The 20,846-nt window shown below is 31.3% G+C and overlaps 4 protein-coding genes across 9 annotated transcripts in view; 1 reads left to right on the plus strand and 3 right to left on the minus strand.

Moving 5' to 3' along the window:
* Positions 1 to 47: 47 nt before the first annotated feature.
* Positions 48 to 5,217, minus strand: LOC108687633 ((E3-independent) E2 ubiquitin-conjugating enzyme UBE2O). Its single transcript, XM_018193509.1, has 8 exons — positions 4,869 to 5,217; positions 4,488 to 4,661; positions 4,254 to 4,412; positions 3,547 to 4,197; positions 3,261 to 3,471; positions 2,857 to 3,040; positions 573 to 2,581; positions 48 to 507 (listed from the first exon to the last, which is right to left on the minus strand). The coding sequence occupies exons 1-8, from the start codon at positions 5,097 to 5,099 to the stop codon at positions 116 to 118; spliced, it is 4,011 nt and encodes a 1,336-aa protein (XP_018048998.1). The 5' UTR covers positions 5,100 to 5,217; the 3' UTR covers positions 48 to 115.
* Positions 5,218 to 5,474: 257 nt separating this feature from the next.
* On the plus strand, positions 5,475 to 14,420 carry LOC108687647 (galactokinase-like). 6 transcript variants are annotated; one of them, XM_018193537.1, is made up of 8 exons: positions 5,475 to 5,556; positions 10,384 to 10,490; positions 10,573 to 10,784; positions 12,192 to 12,378; positions 12,546 to 12,688; positions 13,302 to 13,599; positions 13,814 to 14,135; positions 14,210 to 14,420. In XM_018193537.1, the coding sequence occupies exons 3-8, from the start codon at positions 10,623 to 10,625 to the stop codon at positions 14,271 to 14,273; spliced, it is 1,176 nt and encodes a 391-aa protein (XP_018049026.1). In that variant the 5' UTR covers positions 5,475 to 5,556; positions 10,384 to 10,490; positions 10,573 to 10,622; the 3' UTR covers positions 14,274 to 14,420. The 6 variants fall into 6 exon arrangements, with proteins under 6 accessions (XP_018049026.1, XP_018049027.1, XP_018049028.1 ...); XM_018193538.1 differs by having other exon boundaries at positions 10,384 to 10,482; XM_018193539.1 differs by lacking the exon at positions 5,475 to 5,556 and adding an exon at positions 8,572 to 8,945.
* On the minus strand, positions 6,181 to 8,787 carry LOC108687646. The gene is made up of 9 exons (XM_018193536.1): positions 8,721 to 8,787; positions 7,953 to 8,136; positions 7,745 to 7,880; positions 7,445 to 7,662; positions 7,323 to 7,383; positions 7,102 to 7,230; positions 6,696 to 7,031; positions 6,442 to 6,524; positions 6,181 to 6,356 (listed from the first exon to the last, which is right to left on the minus strand). Exons 1-9 carry the CDS (start codon positions 8,755 to 8,757, stop codon positions 6,230 to 6,232), a joined length of 1,311 nt encoding a protein of 436 aa, XP_018049025.1. The 5' UTR covers positions 8,758 to 8,787; the 3' UTR covers positions 6,181 to 6,229.
* A 1,099-nt stretch (positions 14,421 to 15,519) lies between the features above and the next one.
* LOC108687674 (sodium-independent sulfate anion transporter-like) overlaps positions 15,520 to 20,846 on the minus strand; it is an 8,659-nt gene continuing 3,332 nt past the window's right edge. Inside the window, exons 2-10 of the mRNA XM_018193586.1 lie at positions 20,198 to 20,433; positions 19,375 to 19,576; positions 18,956 to 19,176; positions 18,089 to 18,434; positions 17,367 to 17,669; positions 16,218 to 16,363; positions 15,899 to 16,069; positions 15,668 to 15,821; positions 15,520 to 15,592 (exon numbers count right to left, since the gene is read on the minus strand). Of these exons, the coding sequence (XP_018049075.1) occupies positions 15,552 to 15,592; positions 15,668 to 15,821; positions 15,899 to 16,069; positions 16,218 to 16,363; positions 17,367 to 17,669; positions 18,089 to 18,434; positions 18,956 to 19,176; positions 19,375 to 19,576; positions 20,198 to 20,433 (1,820 nt within the window). The 3' untranslated portion in view covers positions 15,520 to 15,551. The remainder of the gene's footprint in view (positions 15,593 to 15,667; positions 15,822 to 15,898; positions 16,070 to 16,217; positions 16,364 to 17,366; positions 17,670 to 18,088; positions 18,435 to 18,955; positions 19,177 to 19,374; positions 19,577 to 20,197; positions 20,434 to 20,846) is intronic.

Genomic DNA, 20,846 nt, shown 5'->3' on the forward strand with positions numbered 1-20,846 from the left:
AATATATATACCTATGCACTCCAATAAATATATATTTATATCTCTTTTATTACCGAATAGCTATATAATTTAAACGGGCTAAGCATTTCAATTTATGCTTACTTTTACCTTGTGGCTAGCTGGTGTTTTGGCTTGAAGTATTTTTTTTCGTTTCGCTCGGCATCACGGCGAAATTATTCGTTGAGGAAGATAAAATCGCTTCCTTGAATTGATTGCCATTTAAAGTCGGCTTTTCGCTATTTTCTTCCGTATTGCTGTTACTATTGCTGTTACTACTACTCCCGTCACATTCTGTTATTTTACTATCAACAGATTTAGATGTTTCTTGGCACTGATTTGTGGTATTATTCATTAACTCTGTATTTTCATTGTCCTGCCATTCATCCAACCTCTGTATTATACTTTTTTTAATGAGCACTGATTTGAACGTTGTTAGAGTCTTGCGGAGAGTTATGCAGAAACCTCGAGATGCCGGGATAAGTGGGAATTCGGGTAATACTTTCTGGTCTGTAAATAGAGCAAAAGTTTGTTATCTTATTCCATATAAAATACCATGAAAACATTCTACATACCAATATTTGCAATTTCTTTAAATGTGGTGGGAGTAACTGGAGATAGTGGATGCTGATTATTATAGTGCTCAGATATCTCCATCCATAGTTCTAATTTTTGCAACAATTTCTCGGCATGTTTTTTGAAATGTGCAATAATTATATCCTTGAATACAGGTGGTGGATGTAACAACAATTTAGTCTGTGCCTGTACCAACTTTAGAACCACCATCTCGTTGTACATCCTTGAGTTCTCGCGTCCTTGTTGTGAACCCTTTTGTTTCTCGAAGCCAGCTTCGTTAAAATATGGTTCACTTACGAGAATCAGACCCTGTATTGAAACTATCACTTGCAACAGAGTGGACGAGCTTGTCCATACCTCCGTACCACGACCGGACCAGGTACCTAGCAGACTCACGCATACCTTCCCGTCCTCATAGAGATTTGGGTTCAATCGATCGCTGCAGTAGGAGATATAGTGACAGAGAGGCGGTGCAGCTGGATAATCAGCGGATAACTGGAAATCAAAAAGGAAAAGACCATCCTCATAGGGCGTCTTCTCAGGACCACGGAACATTACGGAGTACAGATCTATACGGTCTTCAAATCCCTTCACCCAGACACCCGGTGGGAGGGAGCTCTTGAGTAATTTCAATTCTTTAGAGACCGTACGAAAGAAGTTGGTCAGATCGGTAGGTTGGAACATGGTCAGTTTAAACTTATGACTATCGGGCGCAGTCTCTTCAATGGAAAAGCCCTCGCCTTCGGTATAAACCGTTGGTGGAATCTCGATAGAACAGGATGGATCTGTCATTACTTCCAGGCGTTCTTCTTCTTCGCTCTTCTGCTTTTTCCGTGGAGATGAGGTTTTCTCTGCATCCGATAATGACATTTTTCCCAAACCGAATCTCTTCGATACTTCAGCGTGCGCTAATACTAATTGCGCTTTGATCAGATTACAAAGTTTAACGCATACTTGTGATGTTCCGATGCTCTGAGAAGTCAGTAGACTCGTCGGTACCTTCTTCACTTTGTTTGCTTCCGTCTTCTCAGGTGTGGTCATACCATTTATTGTAGATGAGCATTCTGGTACGTTGTTAACATCCTCGCTAATAAGAAATTCCCCGCTAGACTCGCTCGAGCCTGATTCCTTCTTCGAATTTTCCGCCGAATATAATCCGGAATCCTCGGGATTGGGATTGGGATATATAAATAATCGATTAACATTCTCTTCGTCGGTCTGTTTTTTAACATTGCTTTCGATACTTGGAGTATTGTCATTCTCCGATTCGTTGATAATTGTGGTAATTTGCTTTTCTTCTACGCTAATTGTACATAAATTATCGCCATTATTTGATTTTTTCGAATCATCTTTATCTATGGATTCTTCTGGATATTCAGATTTGGGCGTAAAGAGTCTCGTAACTTGATCTGCCATGCGCTGCGCGACGTTTGCTCTGCCACGTTCTCTCACTCGCTCGAGAAGTCCCTGGAAGTGACACTCGTGGAAGAATGCAGTACCCATTAATTTATCCATATAACGGCAATCTTTATAGACTTCGAGGAGTTTTCTCATCACCTCTGTTGTCTGTAGGGACGGGTTTTGTGTAAAAATCTCCTCCAATCTCGACATTGCAATTCTAGCTTTTTCAATATGTGCTGCTAATTTTGGTTTTATATTATCCAATTCCGTCTGCTCAGTGCCATCGTTATCTGCGATGAAGCAATCTTCGAGTTCCGTTTCCCACGATGAATCAGACGAGACATCATCCCATAATTCCCCTTCATCGCTATCGTACTCGCCGACTTTATACAGATCTTGTGGCCAGCACATGCTAACGTGATCGTCAATCCACCATACTTTTACTCGTCCTTCTGGATAATTGTCCAATACTTGACCAGCAGTACACCCAGTGTCTTCACCTTCAAAATTTGCTATTCGAATCACTAGAGTGCCCGGTCTATATTGAAAATCTGGATGATCCTTCAAGTCGTAAACGCTCACTTCTCGTTCCTCCAGAAAGATCGGTCTGAGCAAAAAGTAGTTAATAGCAAATTTAAAAATTATATGTATTTCTATTTTTTTACATAATTATTTTTTTATTTTATTTGTAATTTAAACTATGGTTGAATTATAAATTCCAAATACTTAGAAATCCAGAGAACTCTTGTTCATTTATTTACATTTTTTTATTAATGATATACTTGATATTTCATATTTGATCCAATACAAAAATCCGAATAAATAAAACTATCGTAAAATTCTAAAATATATGAAAAAAACATTAAAAGTATTTGTACTTACTCTGGGTTTTGACTAGAAGTATATGTACGGAACCATTTTATCTTGGCAGTACGGCCCTGATGATCAACACTTTGTACAACACCATACATTCTAGACTCTTCTTTTTGATCTACAACAAAATCACCTGGAAAAAATTCCTTATCATCCAGGTGATGAATTGGATACAATTGTGTTGACGGTATTCCTAAAAAAGAGAATAAATAATGTCTAGAATCATCTAGGACATTTTTTTCAGTAATTGAGACTGTTTACTTTTTAATATTGTAATATATAAATTATTGATTTAATAATACATAAATCAATGACACTAATTAGAAGTTAAAACGTAATTTAGATACATTCTTATGTATTTAAAATAAACAATAATTAAATAATTAAAATAAATAATTATCAATAATCAATACCAAATTCTACTGAGCCATCTTGCCACACCACATTCGCTTTCGTGTTAGTGGACAATGTTTCTACGACTATTTTAGTTCCAGGAATCAATGGAACAGGCGGTATTTTCTTTTTCGCTTTTCGCAATTTCTTTTTCTTTAGCACTTTCGTCATTAATGCAGGACCTTTTTTTTTCTTTCCTGCTGATGACATACTAGAACAACAGCTAGAGACCTACAAAGCGCACACATTTTTATATCTTCAATTTTTTTTTCTTAAAAAAAGGAAGACGAATGAAAAACATATTACCGAAGTAGAGTCACTTTGTGAACCTGTATCTTCCGTATCCCACTCATCCGAACTTTCAGCGTGTTGATTTTGAGGCGGCGGCATTAAAACATTATTACTTATGGTGTCCTGAGGACGAATGCCATTACTTTGACTGTTTTCTTCTGTTGGTTGATCAGACGTTTTATCCTTTTTTTGTTCCTTTTTTTTATCTTCCATCAGCTTCGTCACTGTGATATTTGGACGTGTCTTTTTTGGACTTTGCTTAGGAATTTGATAAATATCCCTCTGTTGCTTTCGCCATTGCTCACGAGTAATAACATTTTCGTTACCCTTAATGATGTAGAAGTTACGATTGCCAACCTGTACTGTTGAGGGTTCGAATATATTTAACAGTTTTATTTTTTTCAAATCTTCACCCTCAACCACGAACTTCGGTTGAACCTGATCAGACCAGCCATCCTTTGAATATGCCCGGCACTGCCAATGTACGCCTATCCAATCAGTCTCCACTTTTTCCACAATCACTTTAGTTATTTTTTGTGGTTTTAATTTCCTCTTCGCCTTCATCTCCTTTGTGCACTGAAGCCATTGAGCATCCTCTAAGCAGTGAACCGGTCCCCATAGGCTCTGACCAGGATAGAATTCAGTCGGATGTGGAAAATCATTGTCCTAAAACATACTTATTGTTTGGATCCTATATGAATGATAAAGTAGTTCAATCTTACGCTGTCTCGCGCCTCTTCCAATTGTCCCAACACACAGGAATCCATCTCATTTATGACACAGTGAGATCCATCTGGTGTTACCAACCATAATTTGAAATGTGTCATTCTAATGCCACCGACCCAAGAATCCAGACACACTGCCATATCTGTCGCAAATTCCTATAAATAACAACTGTGTATTTCAGTATATAAATAATGTATAATCATCTACCACAGATAGAGATATTGTTATACCTGCAATGGAATCAGGTCTTCGCTCTTGATATCTGTGAGAACCTGTTTGGTACCAATGACTTGAACACAGGCTGTCAGCTCTACATCTCGGCAGTAACCTCTTTGTGTATCCTTTCCTTTAATCATTCTACGTACCACATCTCCAGGCATGAGTGTCCTATCAGCCAAATGAACCTGGAAATAAGACATCATAAAAATGGATACAAAGCTGCTTAAATGTCATTAAAATCCTAATGCAAACCAATCCAAATAGAAGTTAAATGACAGATACAAAAAGTATAGGTAAAAAAATCAAGACAAAACATTGAAATGCATTGGGCAGCAACAATCGCTGGATTACAGCGACATCCAGTTATGTCGCCAGAGATACCATGTAGATACCTTCTTGCAGTTGACCAATTCCTCAACACCGGACGGATGCCAGATCATGCGGATCTCGCCCTTCTTGCGTTTCGGCAAATTCTCCTCATTGTCACTGCTCTCATCGGACAAGTCCAGGTCATCATTCTCCATGACGATGCCGAAGACGACATTGCCCCGTTTGTCCATGCGGTAGACGACATCCTCATAGAAGTACTGATTCTCTGGTGCAACGTTCATCGCGGCAGCCATTTTTCGTACCCTGCCTGATGACGACGGCACTGTTCCTGCCTTACTCCCGCTGATTCGAGTCTCCGTATTCTCGGCAACCGTCGATGGCCGAGCCCGGTGCTCACCAGCGCCAGAGAAATCAGACGGAGCGGCCATCAAGCCATCCCGATCTTTTTTGTGAAACTCGAAATTCCCCGTACACTAGCGCCAGTACATTTATTTTCGAATTGGATACTACGTAGCTACGTCGAAAATATAGATGTGGTGAGAATCCGTGCTAAATTAGGATCGAACACTATACTATCGCAATGTCAAAATTCGATGTGATGATCATGACATTCAGCTACCAATCTCATGGTAACGTTTTATGTTCAAAATACGCGAGAGCACACTTTTGCGAATTCGATGGAAACTGGACCATTCAGATCTGTAGCTATTTTGAACGCATCGCATCTCCTTCCTACACTATCTTATGATTGTAAGTTACATACTATTTAACTAATTTAATCTAAACAATAAATAATCGATCCATAATTCGATTAGTTATCATTTGTCTATGCTGCTTCTACTGCAATTAAAATATAATTGATACCACACTGATATGTATATATGTATAAAAAAAATAAAAATATAATTAAATGTAAAAAAAAGATCTATATTATCTATTAAGTAACTATTGATAATTAGTAAATATCAATGATATAAAGTAAAAATGATTTGATTGTATATTTTTAAAATCACATTTTATTTTCAAGTATTTATACATTCACAGTACTTCCGAATCTTTGGCTATTAAATTAAAGGAACATGATCGTTATTAACAGTAATAAATAATAGAAATAACTTTATATGTATACTTTATATGTACTTTATATGTATATGTATACAAGCTCAGAAACAAGATAGGTGAGTACAAAGAACACGAAAAAAAATGTAAAGCATCAACAAAATAATAATTTTTGTAACTTAGTTATAAATAATTTGTTATGATTTTATTGAGTTCTTTGGTCTTAGATTTGAACAAAAATATTAAATAATATTAGGAAGATACAAAGGCATAATAATATTCGAAAATTCAATAAATCTTGTGTATTTTTGTGTGTGTGTGTGTGTGTGTGTGTGTGTGTGTGTGTATTGCAAAATTTGTATGTTTATACTGCAAAATGAGTACGCTGAAACCCTTGTCCTAAACTCTGTAATATTTGTTGGACTTCAACATCATTTTGATGATAGAAGACGTAAGCATCAAATTTTGTTGCCATGTTACAATTTGTTTCTCTAAAAATGATAATAGATAATAGCAATAAGTTATGCATATATAATTTTAAATTGTACAATCTATGCTTAATTTAATAAAGCTTACCCTGCAATGAATGCAAAATAATCTGGAATATTGATGGTACGGCCACACGACGAAATTTCCATATAACTTTGTTTACATATTGTCTAAATAAAAATGTCATTTTGTTCAATTTAATTATTTAATATACACATATATTACAATATTCCACTTATATTACAATATTACACTTCCTGAATTATTTTGAATTTAATAATTAAAACAGAAATTATTTGTAACTGTCAATAATTTTTTAAATATATTATTAATTAATTTACCTGATTGTCTACTTCGCGAGTTACTGCAATTCCAATTTCTAAGCATTCAAATCGCACAGGCACTTGTTTTTTTTCTCCTGACTTCAATAAACGCCAAATAGCTTTCTCAATTTGTTTAACATCTCCCTCTGTACCAACATGTACAGAACCGCAATATTTCACGGAGAATCCACTAAATGTTTTACTTCCTAATTTAGAGATCTGATTTTTTTTAGTGGTTTCTTCCACTTGGTCTAATTGTGATATCTGTATTAAGAGCTTCATGCTTTCAATTCCTGAATTTTTTATGAGTTGTACTATTGGTTCATAAAGCTCATGGGATTTTTTGATATAATGCTACAAATACACAATAGTAATCATTACATTAGCATATACGTTTCTATTAATCATTTAAAATGCAAATTACCTTAATGATATGTAGCATTATCGGTTGTCCACTAGCTTTCCTCATAATTTTACGTAGTTTTCCCTTGCTATCGCCATTGATGACATTCTCGTTTATCTCGTCCAGTACGTCTCCAACCTCGACTTTATTCTGATTTACATGATAACATGCAAATAACATTAAATTTAAAGCATTTATAATTTTAAAAAATTATATCAGATACTCAGAGGTCTTTTTCTTACATCTTCAGCAGCCACCGATTTCTCATTGACATTGACAACTAATGCTTTCTCGTTGGTAAAACTGTAAGCAACGAATAAAATTCATATAGTTCCTATTTTCTTTTATCTTAATAAATACTTGCCATACAGAGATGCCTAAACTCTTGCAAGGTACCAACTCCAAAGCTACACATTTCGGCATCTGCCAGGTGTCATCCAAGAAAGTTGCATTTCTTAAATTCAGTTTAAAATTAAACTTACTACACTGCAGTAGTACAGATAATAGTATCTCCCGTAAAATGTCATCTCCCAAAATGCTTTTTAAGTTGTAAAACTCGGTAGCTAGAGCTGGTATTCTGGCCTAAACATATAATAATAAATTTCTAATTAACTAATAGATGTACATGTTAAAGATTTGATTAACATTAGTTCATTCGTCTCACCAATATTTCTACTGGCATATGAAGGCATTTTCGTACCAAACATATTCTTATCAGGAGACGAAGTCGTCCAGCAGGTGTATGCACTTTTGCATTTTGTTTCACTTGCTCAACTGCCAAAAGGAACGTATTGTAACCACTAAAAATCACATTGAGTCAGATAATATATAAAATCATGAATATTAATGAAAGAATAAGAGAATCATTTTACTTGTAATTCTTTTTGGCGATGTATTCTAACCAGTGCCATGCATATGGCTTGAAATATCCAACACTATCGAGAATAGGCAGTAAATCCTTCTGTAAGCAATTTTCTAAGCATTTACAAAAATGACGTAGATCTTCATTTGCATCAGTGATTTCCTTAGCGTGTTCTATCAGCTTTCGAGTCCATCCTAAGACATGTAAAATTATTCTACAAGCTTACATACATTAATTTTGTTAAGACAAATTTTTATAATATTTATATAGTAAAAGAATCAATAAGATTTGCAAAATAACAAAGAAATATGTATTTTCAAAAATGTTAGCAAAACAAGATATTTTATTTGATTTTTAGAAAATATATTATGAAAATCTGACATTATCAGCATATGATAATGATTCTTGTCATTTATGTTTATACAAAAATTAAATTGATATAAGATTAATATTAAACATTTTTTAATTAATTTAAGAAATATGTTTAAAATTAACACATTTCTTATTCATCACACATATAACATGTCTACATCTTATAAAAAAATCAAACTCTGTGACACTGTTAATTAAAGCATCATCACATTAGAAGTTAAAATTCATCGTTTTCCAAAAATGAAATATGACTGCAATAATTAGAAACTGATATCGCATAACTTGATAATTAAAAAAAAAAATCATATATTCATGAATCATGATAAAGGAGCCATAAATTCCCTGGTGTAATGTTTAATGACCCATCTAACCTGACCTGCTCAATCACGAGCGATCACGAGATTACCTTTCAGCTCTTTGATGAGAGGATCCGAGACCGACATGGCACATTCTATGCGAAATATTGGCGTTAAATCGACCGCGGCGCGTCCATTGGAAGTACGTCGTATGTCTCTCGCGGGAAATTAGTTTTATTGCCGCGACACAAGCGTCAGCCGAGCCTCAACAACGGGAACACCTGCATCCTGCATTGTGAACGTGCTGCCGACGTATCAGCATGATAGGGATGGTGGTAGTGGTAACAAAGTCTCATAACTGGATCGCGTTCACTTGAAATCAAATCACTTTAGTAATTTAATTTGAGACTATTTTATTTATCCAGGAATACTAATCCAGGAATAATATAGTATGTTACTTAATTTTATCGTGTAAACAATCAATAGGGGATTTTTACACTCCAATTAAAAATAATCATTATGTTATTATAATTATATATTATTATCACTTGTCATTATATAATTATAATTATACATTTTATTGTTTCTTCTACAATTTATTAATATTTGAGATTATTTTATATAATGAATTTATTCAAAAGAGAGAAATAATAAAAATGGATTCGCAATCAATAAAGAAAATTACTGCGACTTAGTTTAATTTTTCGCAGCTGAAATATAAAAAACTTCTTAGGTGATTTATATTCTCGCGCGGGTTAAAGATCGATTATTTTAAGTCTATTTTGAATGATCTGCATATAATTTTAGATTTTAAGAATTTATTTATAAAGTTGTGTTTTTAATACATATATATATAGGGTATTTGGAAAATAATGATAAATCTTTCACAGAATGGAAAAACTGAAAAGAAAAATCTATTATTTTGCAATTTTCGTAATAATTAACAAGATATTAATTGCTAAAAATTGCCGAAAATTAATCTTCAATAATTTTTTACTCAAATACTATCAATTTTTATTTGCAGAAAAACTGCAAGAGACGAAAATTATTTATTTTTTTCTCGTAGAATTTTATGAATTTTTTCAGAATTTTTTATTAACTTTTTAATACTGCATTTTCTCATTTTTATCAACATGAGAAAATACGGGATTAAAAAATTCTGAAAAAGTTCTAAAAAATTATTAGAACTTCTACCCCTATGAAAGATTTATCATTATTTTCCAAATATTATGTAATAATAACTACTATATATGTAATATTATTTATAGATAATAATTTAATTATAATTAATTAATACTTAATTTAATAACAAAAATTATTGCTTTGTACGAATAAATTATTGCTTTATACAAATAATTCATTAATTATTAATATTTTTGTTGTGCTTATACGCGTACGAACATCATATGAATTGATATTTCCAATAAACGCCTCGTTCATATTTTTGCGAATGATATTGATTGCGCCTGTATCTATATTGCTGTCGACAACACACTTATATTTGATCCTATCATTTCTTTAACATTTAGTTTTATATAACGATGCTTATGAAGAATATAACAAATGCTTTCAATAAAAATAATATTCTAATACAATATATATTTATCAAAATAAATTCGTAATATAATTTATATATTTTTATTTTTTATATATTATTATTTTTATATATTATGTTATTATAATCTTCCATTCCAGACAAAAACGTATGTTAAAAACTGTCTCAAAAACGTCGTGTAATAAAGGTTGTATAATAATATTTTATGTCACTTGCAGATATAGAGCACTGTGGTGCAGTATTTAAGTTCTACGTTGAGGCACTTAGCCGAAGATTGCGCTGATAACAAACAACATCGCTCCAGTCCCCTAATCACCGTAAGAAGGTTTATATTAGCATCAGTATCTTCGCAACTGTTGGCCGCGATGGTTGTCCATCACGTCACTTAATCTCCATTTCTGTCGTAGATTCTGTTTCGTCAATTGCATCTCGAGTGAAGTCTAGAAGACATTTCGGCATGGCGACATTACTCCCGCATGTAAATAGCGTTAAGGAAAAAGCGTTGCAAATCTTCGCCGAGAAATTCGGCGAGCAAGCCGTTGTTTGCGTGTACGCTCCAGGACGTGTTAATCTCATCGGCGAGCACACCGATTATAACGATGGTTTTGTACTACCGATGGTAAATCTTGGTAAATCTCTTGCATCGCACACAAAACATTCACATTTCTTCACACATTTCCTTTGTTCGCTCTTAAATTGCGCGTATTTTATTTCGTTCTAAATAGCGCTTAGAAAGCACACAAAAAGTGTAAAAAAAGAATAGAAACGGAATAGAAAAAATAATAGAAAAAAAACTTTTACTTTGAAATGAAATCAATCTCTATTGCGCTTTCTATTCTTTTTTCTTTATTCTTTCCCTATTTCTCTTTTTTTCTTTTTTTATTCTTTTGTTCTGTACTCTTTCCTTCTTCCTAAAATACTAAATATTTTAAGTGCATAAAATACAGAACGCAATTAAATTTAAATACAATTCGAAATTGATTTTAATTTCGAATTGTAATTAAATTTGGGAGAATCATGACTATTTATGCGTGGATTATAATATTATCATTATAAATTATTACATCATTGTGTTATCACATACAGAATTGCAACTTACGCGACCAACGAAATGTTAAGGCCATGTAATCGTGTTTTCCTCAGCGCGCTGAACTGTCTCTTATATAACTTATATAACTAAAGGATACAAATAAAATTTGTAGTGAATTTAATTGTTTGTGTTATTGTGGTGCGCTTTAAAAATTGCTGCAAAATAAAACTGCAGAAATATAGATAATATAAGCACCGATAAGATATCCAATATATATCTTTCGCTAAAATAAATTTTACATATGTATGTATGCATGCGTGCATTTGACAATAGGTCTGTTCCTTTTAACTGAGCTTGCACAATTCACCTTTTCTCTTTTTTTCTGTAAATGAAAAGAAAAAAAAGAAAAATGAATCATGCAATAAATTTAATTAAAAATAATAAATCTAATATTAACATTTATTATTCTTTGTCGACCAAGATATTTGTATAATATTTTTACAATAAAATGATATTATTTGCAAAAGCTTTCAGCATGTAGATCAGCATGCAAGTGATTAAATTCGCTATTATCAAACGTTTGTCTTCCGTGCCACTTTGACATAATTTAAACGCTAAAATGCATCACGTTTGAATCAATGAAACGCCGCAATAAAATAATATGTTAGTGTTTGTAACGCAATAATATACGCGTTATTGATTATTCATGATTCATAAAAGTCGTCACGTCGTTGTTTTCTTTCTTATTAATTGAAAAAGTTTTTTCAGAGTTTTTTTCTTTTGTTTGAATTTTTTCCTGTTTAATTGATAACGAATATATTGGCTTCAAAGATCTTTGTACTTAATAAAAAAATAGTATGATAGTTATTTTTATAATTCATTTATATATTATCAAATACAGATTTAGAATAGTTTAATCAGACTTTACTGCCATTTAACAACAAAACAATAATTTGTTATTAAAGAAGTATTTAATAATTTTGAAATAATTATCAGGCACTGCCGATGGTCACGGTAATAGTTGGGAAATCTCACAATGATAAAAAAACCAGAATTTTTTCCTTGAGTAACGTGGTCGGCGATATAAACGAGTTCGAATTCAAAGCTGGGAATCAAGCTGATATAAAACCGGGAGAACCAAAGTGGGCGAATTATATAAAAGGATGCATCGCCAATTTTATTTGTAAGTTATTCGCAATTTTGATTGTTACATGTAATTTATTCAGAAGCTCGAAATCAATTAAATCTTTAAGAAACATTTAAGAATCGCTAAGAAAATTAAATTTAAATCCTGTGCCATTAGCTATAAAACAGTTTATAAAACGCAAATCAACTAATACATTATTTTAGGTGACGTCCCCGCGTTCAATGCTGTAATTGTATCGACTGTACCAGCAGGCGCCGGGCTTAGTAGTTCTGCAGCTCTAGAGGTAGCAACTTACACCTTCTTGGAGACCTTGAGCGGGAAAAAACCGGAGAAACCAGAACTGAAGGTAACTATGTTCTTTTTTAGTGATCATACAGCTTTTTTCTAACAGTAGCAACATAATAATATAATGGTATTAGCTATACATATACACTTATATAATATATACATTTATGAGTGTATATACTATAAGTATATATACTTATATATAATTCTTTAAAGAACTAACAATAATGCTGATAATATCATTTTAAGCTGAGCAGCACGACATAAAAATACATTAAAATTTATTGAAATAAAATATTTGTTCATCGACGCATTAATAGCCAAATTGACAGATAATTAATTAGCTTTTGAAATATTTATACTATCCCAACAATTATGAAAAGTAACAATAACTATGCGGTATATGTACAAAAACGAATTCTCAAGATTCATTTTCTAAGATTTGATTAGTTTCTTTGTGAAAATCTTTTTGAGGCAACGATTTTGAAGAGAGATTTTTTTTTTATATTTTGAAATTTTTATCTGTATTCATTCATTCTTTCATTTATCTACATAGCCGCTATATAAATGAATAATTACTTATATTTTATATTTTTTAATTAATCCCAATTAAAGGATATGTTAATTAATATAAAATATATTATGTATATTGTGAATTTACATATTATACATAGGCTTTAGCGTGTCAAAAAGCAGAGCATGATTTCGCTGGTGTGCCATGCGGTATAATGGACCAGTTTATCTCAACTATGGGCAAGGAAGGTTATGCTCTTTTGCTTGACTGTCGCGATCTTATTACTAAACAAATATCTATGCTGCACCTAGATAATTACGTTTTTCTCATAACGAATTCGAACACACCGCACAAATTGAGTTCGAGCGCCTATTGCGAGCGTAGAGATTGTTGTTACGAAGCCGCGAAAATCTTGGGCAAGAAGAGTTTGAGAGATGCAAATATGAATGATATTTTAGGTAACAATAAAAAATTTTTTAATGTTATGTTTATATTTTTTAATATTATGATATTCTTGATTTTATTCTTTTATTTTATCTCATTTTATTTTGTTTTAAACGAATAATTACATTTTGTATCAATTTTATTACATTTTAATGACGATAATAAATTAACATAGTTGCCACTGTTTCTATATAATAGACTATATATAATAGACTAACGTGTTTTTAGTGTTAATATCGCAAAATGTGTCTGAGTCCATTGTGAAAAAGGCTCGTCACGTGGTCACAGAAATTCAACGAACTCTGAACGCTGCGGTGGCACTTCAGAAAAGCGACTTTCAGCAATTTGGGCGCTTAATGAATGAAAGTCACGATTCATTGCGCGACGATTACGAGGTCTCATCTAAGGAACTCGATTCGCTGGTCTCGGCGGCTAGAGAAGTGGACGGTGTGTTAGGAAGCCGTTTGACAGGCGCAGGCTTCGGTGGTTGCACCGTAACTTTGTTAAGAAAGGATGCGGTTGACAAAACGATCCAACATATGAAAGCGAAGTTAATGTCTTTTTCGTCTGTATTAAATTAAGTTTTGGTTTTTTTATGTAAATGCTGTAAAAATATTTTTGTAGATATTCCGGCACGCCTACATTTTACATAGCGACTCCGTCCGGAGGTGCTCGAGAAATCAGCTAGTATTGATATTAATTTCTTAAATATACATGGACATAGCCAAGATTGTATTAGGAAAGAGAGCTGAATACTGTGAAGAAAGACATCGTCATGTGCCAACGAACAAATAAAAAATTCTACATACTTTTCCTTTTTTAGGCCTTTTTTTCTCCCAACATTGTAAAGTGATTCTTCCAACTTACATTTCGAATATTATCGTTTTAAAATACTTGTAAATATACATAACTGATTTTTTTAGAATGTATATTTACAAGTATTTTAAAACGATAATATTCGAAATGTAAGTTGCAAGAATCAGTTGTATATATTTTCTATGTATGTATTTGCTTATGTTTATGGAATACACATTTTTCGTGGCACGAGCAAATTTTGATATATTTACAATCCAGTTTATAATGTATGTAAAGTTAATGTATGTCATAATATATGTATTTATTTTAATATAGAATCAGGTAGCTTTATTGGATTATTGATAGTGCTACAAATAAAAAATTATTGATTCAAGAAAAATTAATAAAAAAGATAGCCATCGTTGATTGTTATTATTAATTGTATGACTATTAAAGTATGCAAATTATAAAGTAGATGAAGTAGACAAAGTAGATAAAATATGCAAATGAGTATTGAATTGCATTGACTTGAATATATTTGTTGTAAAATGAGCGGAGCAGACCTTCGTAAGGACCAAGACCATTAATGTCGAAGTAAAAAGTCATCCAAGTTGTGTCCTTTGAAATGAATAATTACAAAAAATTTAATTTCCTATATTTTTTATCTATTTTTATATATATACATACATACACTTTCTGAATTGTATTACCAATAACACTAATTACTGTATACCTATTTAATTCAAGTAAAATCGAAGAAAAGAGTAAAAATAATTCAAAATATATATTTTTATTGAAATATATGTAAGTTTCCGCCTTTTGCGTAAGTACAAAAATATTACATTGTGTATATCGCGTAGATTTACAAGATACATGCTAATTTTATAATGGCTTGTTCTTATAAATATATACGTACATATATACAAAATATTTAATTATCTAAATTCGAAAGTAGCATTTTTGCTTGACAATAATACTGCTTTAAACGAAAATGCTACAGTATTCTCATTATAATACTGATGCTAAGTAAGAAAAAGATGTTGAAAATTGTCTGCATCTTCATATATCTATATATATATATATATGTGTGTGTGTGTGTGTGTGTGTGTGTGTGTGTGTGTGTGTGTGTGTGTGTGTGTGTGTGTATAAAAAATATATATATAATATATAGTTAATATCGATTGAGAGTCTCGGTTGAAACATTTGTATACTCTAAAATAAAATATATTATGTTTAGAAAATATTATACACATAATAACAGAAGATCCAATATAAAAATTGATTTACCTTTAAGATGATCATTGAGTTCGAGCTCACTGGAGCTGCACGTGAGCCCTAAAGGTTTTACACCTTTAAAGATTTCAATAACGCTCGGTTTCAAGTTATGAAAAATTAATGGTTGGCCCCGTTTAGTAAAATCCTCTATCAAAGTTTTGATACCCTAAAGAAAGAAAAGTTAGTGTTTAATTCATGTAGAAATTAAGTAAATTTAATTTTTCTTCTATAATATTTATTCACCCTTGCAGCAGTGAAATCGGCAGCCTGGATATGCGTAGAATCTATTACAACGGGTACGGCGGTACCCTCTCGTAATCCTTGCTTACTAATAACAGCTCGTACGTATTCAACACTTGGAAATACCAGACTTCGGTCTGGAGTTATGACAAGATATTCACAACCACTGATACTCTGTATAAGTGAAAAAAAGATAATATTAATATTTTAAATTACAATCGTGTTGATGAAAAGATACACTTTCAATTCTTTTTACCTATTTTTTAATTAACATTTTTATTCTTGATTATTTTTTTTTACTAATACAGAGCTATAAACTTACTGTAGCTTTATGAACTCGTAACGTCGGTCTGGCCGAGGCATAAAGTAGGAACAAAAGATTTATACCGATGCCAATTACAATGCCCAGTTCAAGTCGTATGAAAAGACAACATAGGAACGTGGTTATGGCCGGTATGAGATCAATTTCTGAAAATGACGGTACAATTTATAACATAATCTTATCTTATAACATAATCTCTCAAAAAAGATAAAAAAAATTATATAAAATAAAAGTTATGCAAGTAGAAAAGTTAAGAAGATAAATATGACCAAACTCTTTAATTCTTATTAAATAATATTTATGATGAATAAAATTATTAATTCTTGTTGCTTAATGTATAGAAAAAAAAGATTTTATGAAAACAACAAATTATATAGAAATTTTGTTGTAAGCAAGTTTGCTGTTTTAATTAATTAAAATTTATGATGTGAAATTAATTACTCATTAATAATTTAATTAATTATTCATTAATAATTTAATTGTACGACGTGACACAGTAGTACAAAAAAGAAGTAATTAATAAATATAATTTTGATTCTAAAAATTAATACGTAAACCCAACTATAATGGCCGCACAAAAATAATTAACGAAAAACGCCATGAACATCTCAGCAAATGAGAATGGATTGAAATAGATTCAGATTTTCAGAAATATTGATTCACGAATGTTAAAATGAATTTTTTTCAATCTTAAATGCATTTTTATTCATTTATAGGAATTGCATAGAGTATATCTCTATGCTTTTCAATCTAAAAATAATGTTTAGCTTTTTCTGTGCATACACACAACATTGTGAATATTGTGTTATTCAATTCAAAATTTTGAATAGGAAATACAGTTTTTCTAATTGCATCCAATTGAATCTAATTGAATCCAATTGAATTCAATTAAATCCAAAAAAAGTATTCGCTATTTAAAATACGCATTCGGATAGAAAAAAATTTCAATTCATTTTAATCCTCGTTTTTTTAATTCTTTTAATTCTCGTTTGCTGGAATGTTGATTCACTTTGAATTTTTTTTGAAAGAATCTTTATAACATTCTCTTTTAAAATCATTTTATATATTTATTTAATTGTAATTGTTCTAATTTTCTCTCTTTCATTTTTGCTGTTTGTAGTGTTTGGTATTGAACAAGAGAAAACATACTTTTGCTTCGCCACATTGGCTTTACCACTTGAAACTCCACCATAAAGACGACCGCGGCAATTATGACGGCCGCCAGGGCAGCCTTGGGTATGTAGTACAAATAAGGTGTGAGGAACTGCAACGATATAAGCACTAATAGTCCAGTGTAGACTCCACCAAGCGTCGTCTTCACCCCGGACGAGTGGTTGACCGCGCCTCGGCTGAGGCCGCCGCTCACAGGCATTGATGATACAAACGATGATACCATGTTACATGCACCCAACGCCAACATTTCCTGAGTGGCGTCTACAGACTTACCCTCGGCTATGAATGAAACATCAATTCAATTATTTTGGAGATAGGAAACACATTTATTTTTAGACATCATTTTTTTAAATAAAAAATTATTCGAAAACAGAAAATATATATAGGGATGTTTTAATATACTTATCCTTAAATGATCTTGAACTTAATATATTATCCAATTTATTTTATTTTATTATTATGATTTATCTGTTGCTCTTATTAATTTAAAAAAATCCAAGCTAACTTGACATTTTGATCAATATTTTCAACTAGGTTTTATATATTAATTCTAATTTTATTTTTATTTTTTAAGTAAATTTTTTAGTTAAGTAGATTTTTAATTATCATTTAATTATCATAGTTAATTATCATTGATAAAATAACTGATTTAATTTGTAATATTGAGAAGAATTACTTTTAATAAATTGAGCACTCACAAAATACTTTGGCGATAGAGATGGTTTCTAGCAGACTTAACATGGGAACGACTAGACAGCCAGTGCCCAGAGCGGAAATCATGTCGATGAAAGTATAGGTCTCATTTCCGACCTGAGCTTCGAAAGGTGGCAACCGGAATTCCGGTAGTCCTTGCTTTACATGGCCCGTTAAAATAACGGGTGATTCTCCTAGGTGCTTTTCGAGAAGCCAACACATCACCGCGCAGAGAATCACTATGATGATGTTTCTAGCAGTAGAGATTAGCCAGAACGACTTCGTGATAACTTGTTGAAGCCGTGATGGTACTTTAGTATTTTTTGGGACCACCGGCAAATCCTTTACTTTCTATATAAACGAAAAAATCTGTTTGTATTCTTCAGCCTCTCTTATTATTACATATTTTTAAAAAGAAAAAATGTTTCGAACTCTTCCCATATATAACAAATAATAATTTTCGAAATAATAATTATATTATCACGTTTCATATTTTGATATATACATGGCATATAACTTTTAAAAACAATAAAAATTATTTAATTTATGATTTATTAAGGAATTTATTTATCCTAATCTTTTCGTTAAAAAATATAATTTTGTAAAATGGAATAAGTAGAAAATATAACACTTTGAATTTCAATTTTTTATAAAACTAATTGTTTTTAAAAATTTTAAAAACAAAATTAGAAATCGGAATCACACTTTAAATTGTACTTAATATCAACTTAATTTTAACTTAATTTCAATTTAATTTCAAATCTGTAGACTATGAACAATTGAGGAAGATGTGTTATATCAATTGATTGTTTAAACAACCGAAACAACAGATAAGCTAAACTATAGTGAAATGCAGTAGTATTTGCACTTACTCGGAGAAGTAAAAGAACGATTATGCAGACAATTCCTAAAGTGGTATCCCAACGCCTTGTTTCTCCAATATGCTCGAAGATACTTTGCCAGATCTGTACAAACTTGGTACCGGAAACTTTGAGTCCAAGAATATCTTTTACTTGGCTAGTGGCAATGATAATCGACGCCGCCGATGTGAAACCAACAGATACTGGCCCCGATATAAAATCCAGTAAGAATCCTAATATTATTGAAAATTAAAAAAATAATTTAACAAGCCATTTATATTACAATATTTTATATAAGTATTGTCATGATATATTAAAAATATATATTAAATAATATCATTATTAATGAAAACTGTTAATTTAGAAATAATCATAAATGCGATGATTTCAAATTAGATCAATTTTATTCTTTATAATCTTTATAATATTACCTAATTGCAAAATGCCCATTAATAAGGAGACGCAGCCTGAGACGAAACATAATAAAATAGCAAAATCAGGTCCTAAATGAGCCTTTTGTAAAGTTTCTCTCGTTAGAATCGCGGCGATTGCGGTTGGCCCGACAGGCACGTCTTTCCAAGAGCCGAAAATTGTGTATATAAAACAGGCCATGAAAGACGAATAGAGTCCATACTGTCCAAATAAAGTATTTTTTAAATATTAATAATATTTCTTGAAAATTGTATGCTATAAAAATTTTGTTGGATGAATCATATTTTCTAAAACTATGAAACTTGTTCTATATTTTGTAATATTTTAATAATAAGAAATAAAAGGAAGAAAGAAAGATATTTAAAACAAAACATAAAAATAATTCATCCAATATGACATCCAATTTTCTGTATAAATATCAGATTCAGTCAATGTTTATATATTTTAGATATTTATAAATTGATGTGTAACATTCTTCTGAAAAAGTGAACACAAAGAAGATCACCGTAACAACTAAATTTTGTGTAAGTGCCGCATCGTTTCGTACATGTATATTTATAGTATTATATGATATTCATTCGTTTGATAAACTTTTAAATTGATGGATATTTTATTAAAAGACATGTGTCTCGCGTCTTACTAGTATAAGTTTCGTAATAATATAATTATAATATAATTATAATTTATAATTTCGTAATAAGTTATAATTTATATATACGTATATTTCATTGTAATTAATAATAAACTTTTTTATTGTAATTAAGGCATAATTATTCTTGAGTGACACAGATAAAATTTTATTTAATATTATTTTGTATTTACCTGTAACGGTAATCCCGCGACGTTAGCATACGCTATGGCTTGCGGTATGACGGTGAGGCCTACGGTGATACCAGCTACTAGATCGCTTACTACATATTCCTTCCGATAATTCGGCAACCACGTTAAGATGGGTATTCTCTTGAATAGCAGCTTCCGCTTGCAAGAGCTTCTAACTCGTCGATAGAGCCACCTTTTTCCGGAAGTGCATAGATCACTCGTGTTAGAATTTTGTGGTACTAAAAATAGAAAAGTCAATCTCATTGATATAATAATTCATATAAAGGACCAAACAAATTTAATCACTTATATAAATATTTGTTTGTAATAAAAATTATGACAAAAAAATATATAAAATAATTTAAAGAACGTGTATTAAAAGTAAAGAAATATTTATAAAGATTTATCGCGCACAAAAAAGTCAAAATTTTTTTGCAAAAGTTTATAAGTAGAACGATCAAGCGATTATACATTATATAAGTCATATATACATATATGTATACTGGGTTTTTTAAGTTGCATCCAATTATTTTTTAAATATAAATATTTATAAAGATTTATCGCGCACAAAAAAGTCAAAATTTTTTTGCAAAAGTATTTATAATTAAAACGATTGAGCGATTATACATTATATAAGTGATATATATATATA

This window comes from Atta colombica, unplaced genomic scaffold (genome assembly GCF_001594045.1).
Source record: "Atta colombica isolate Treedump-2 unplaced genomic scaffold, Acol1.0 scaffold210, whole genome shotgun sequence".
Taxonomy (NCBI): Eukaryota; Metazoa; Arthropoda; class Insecta; order Hymenoptera; family Formicidae; genus Atta; species Atta colombica.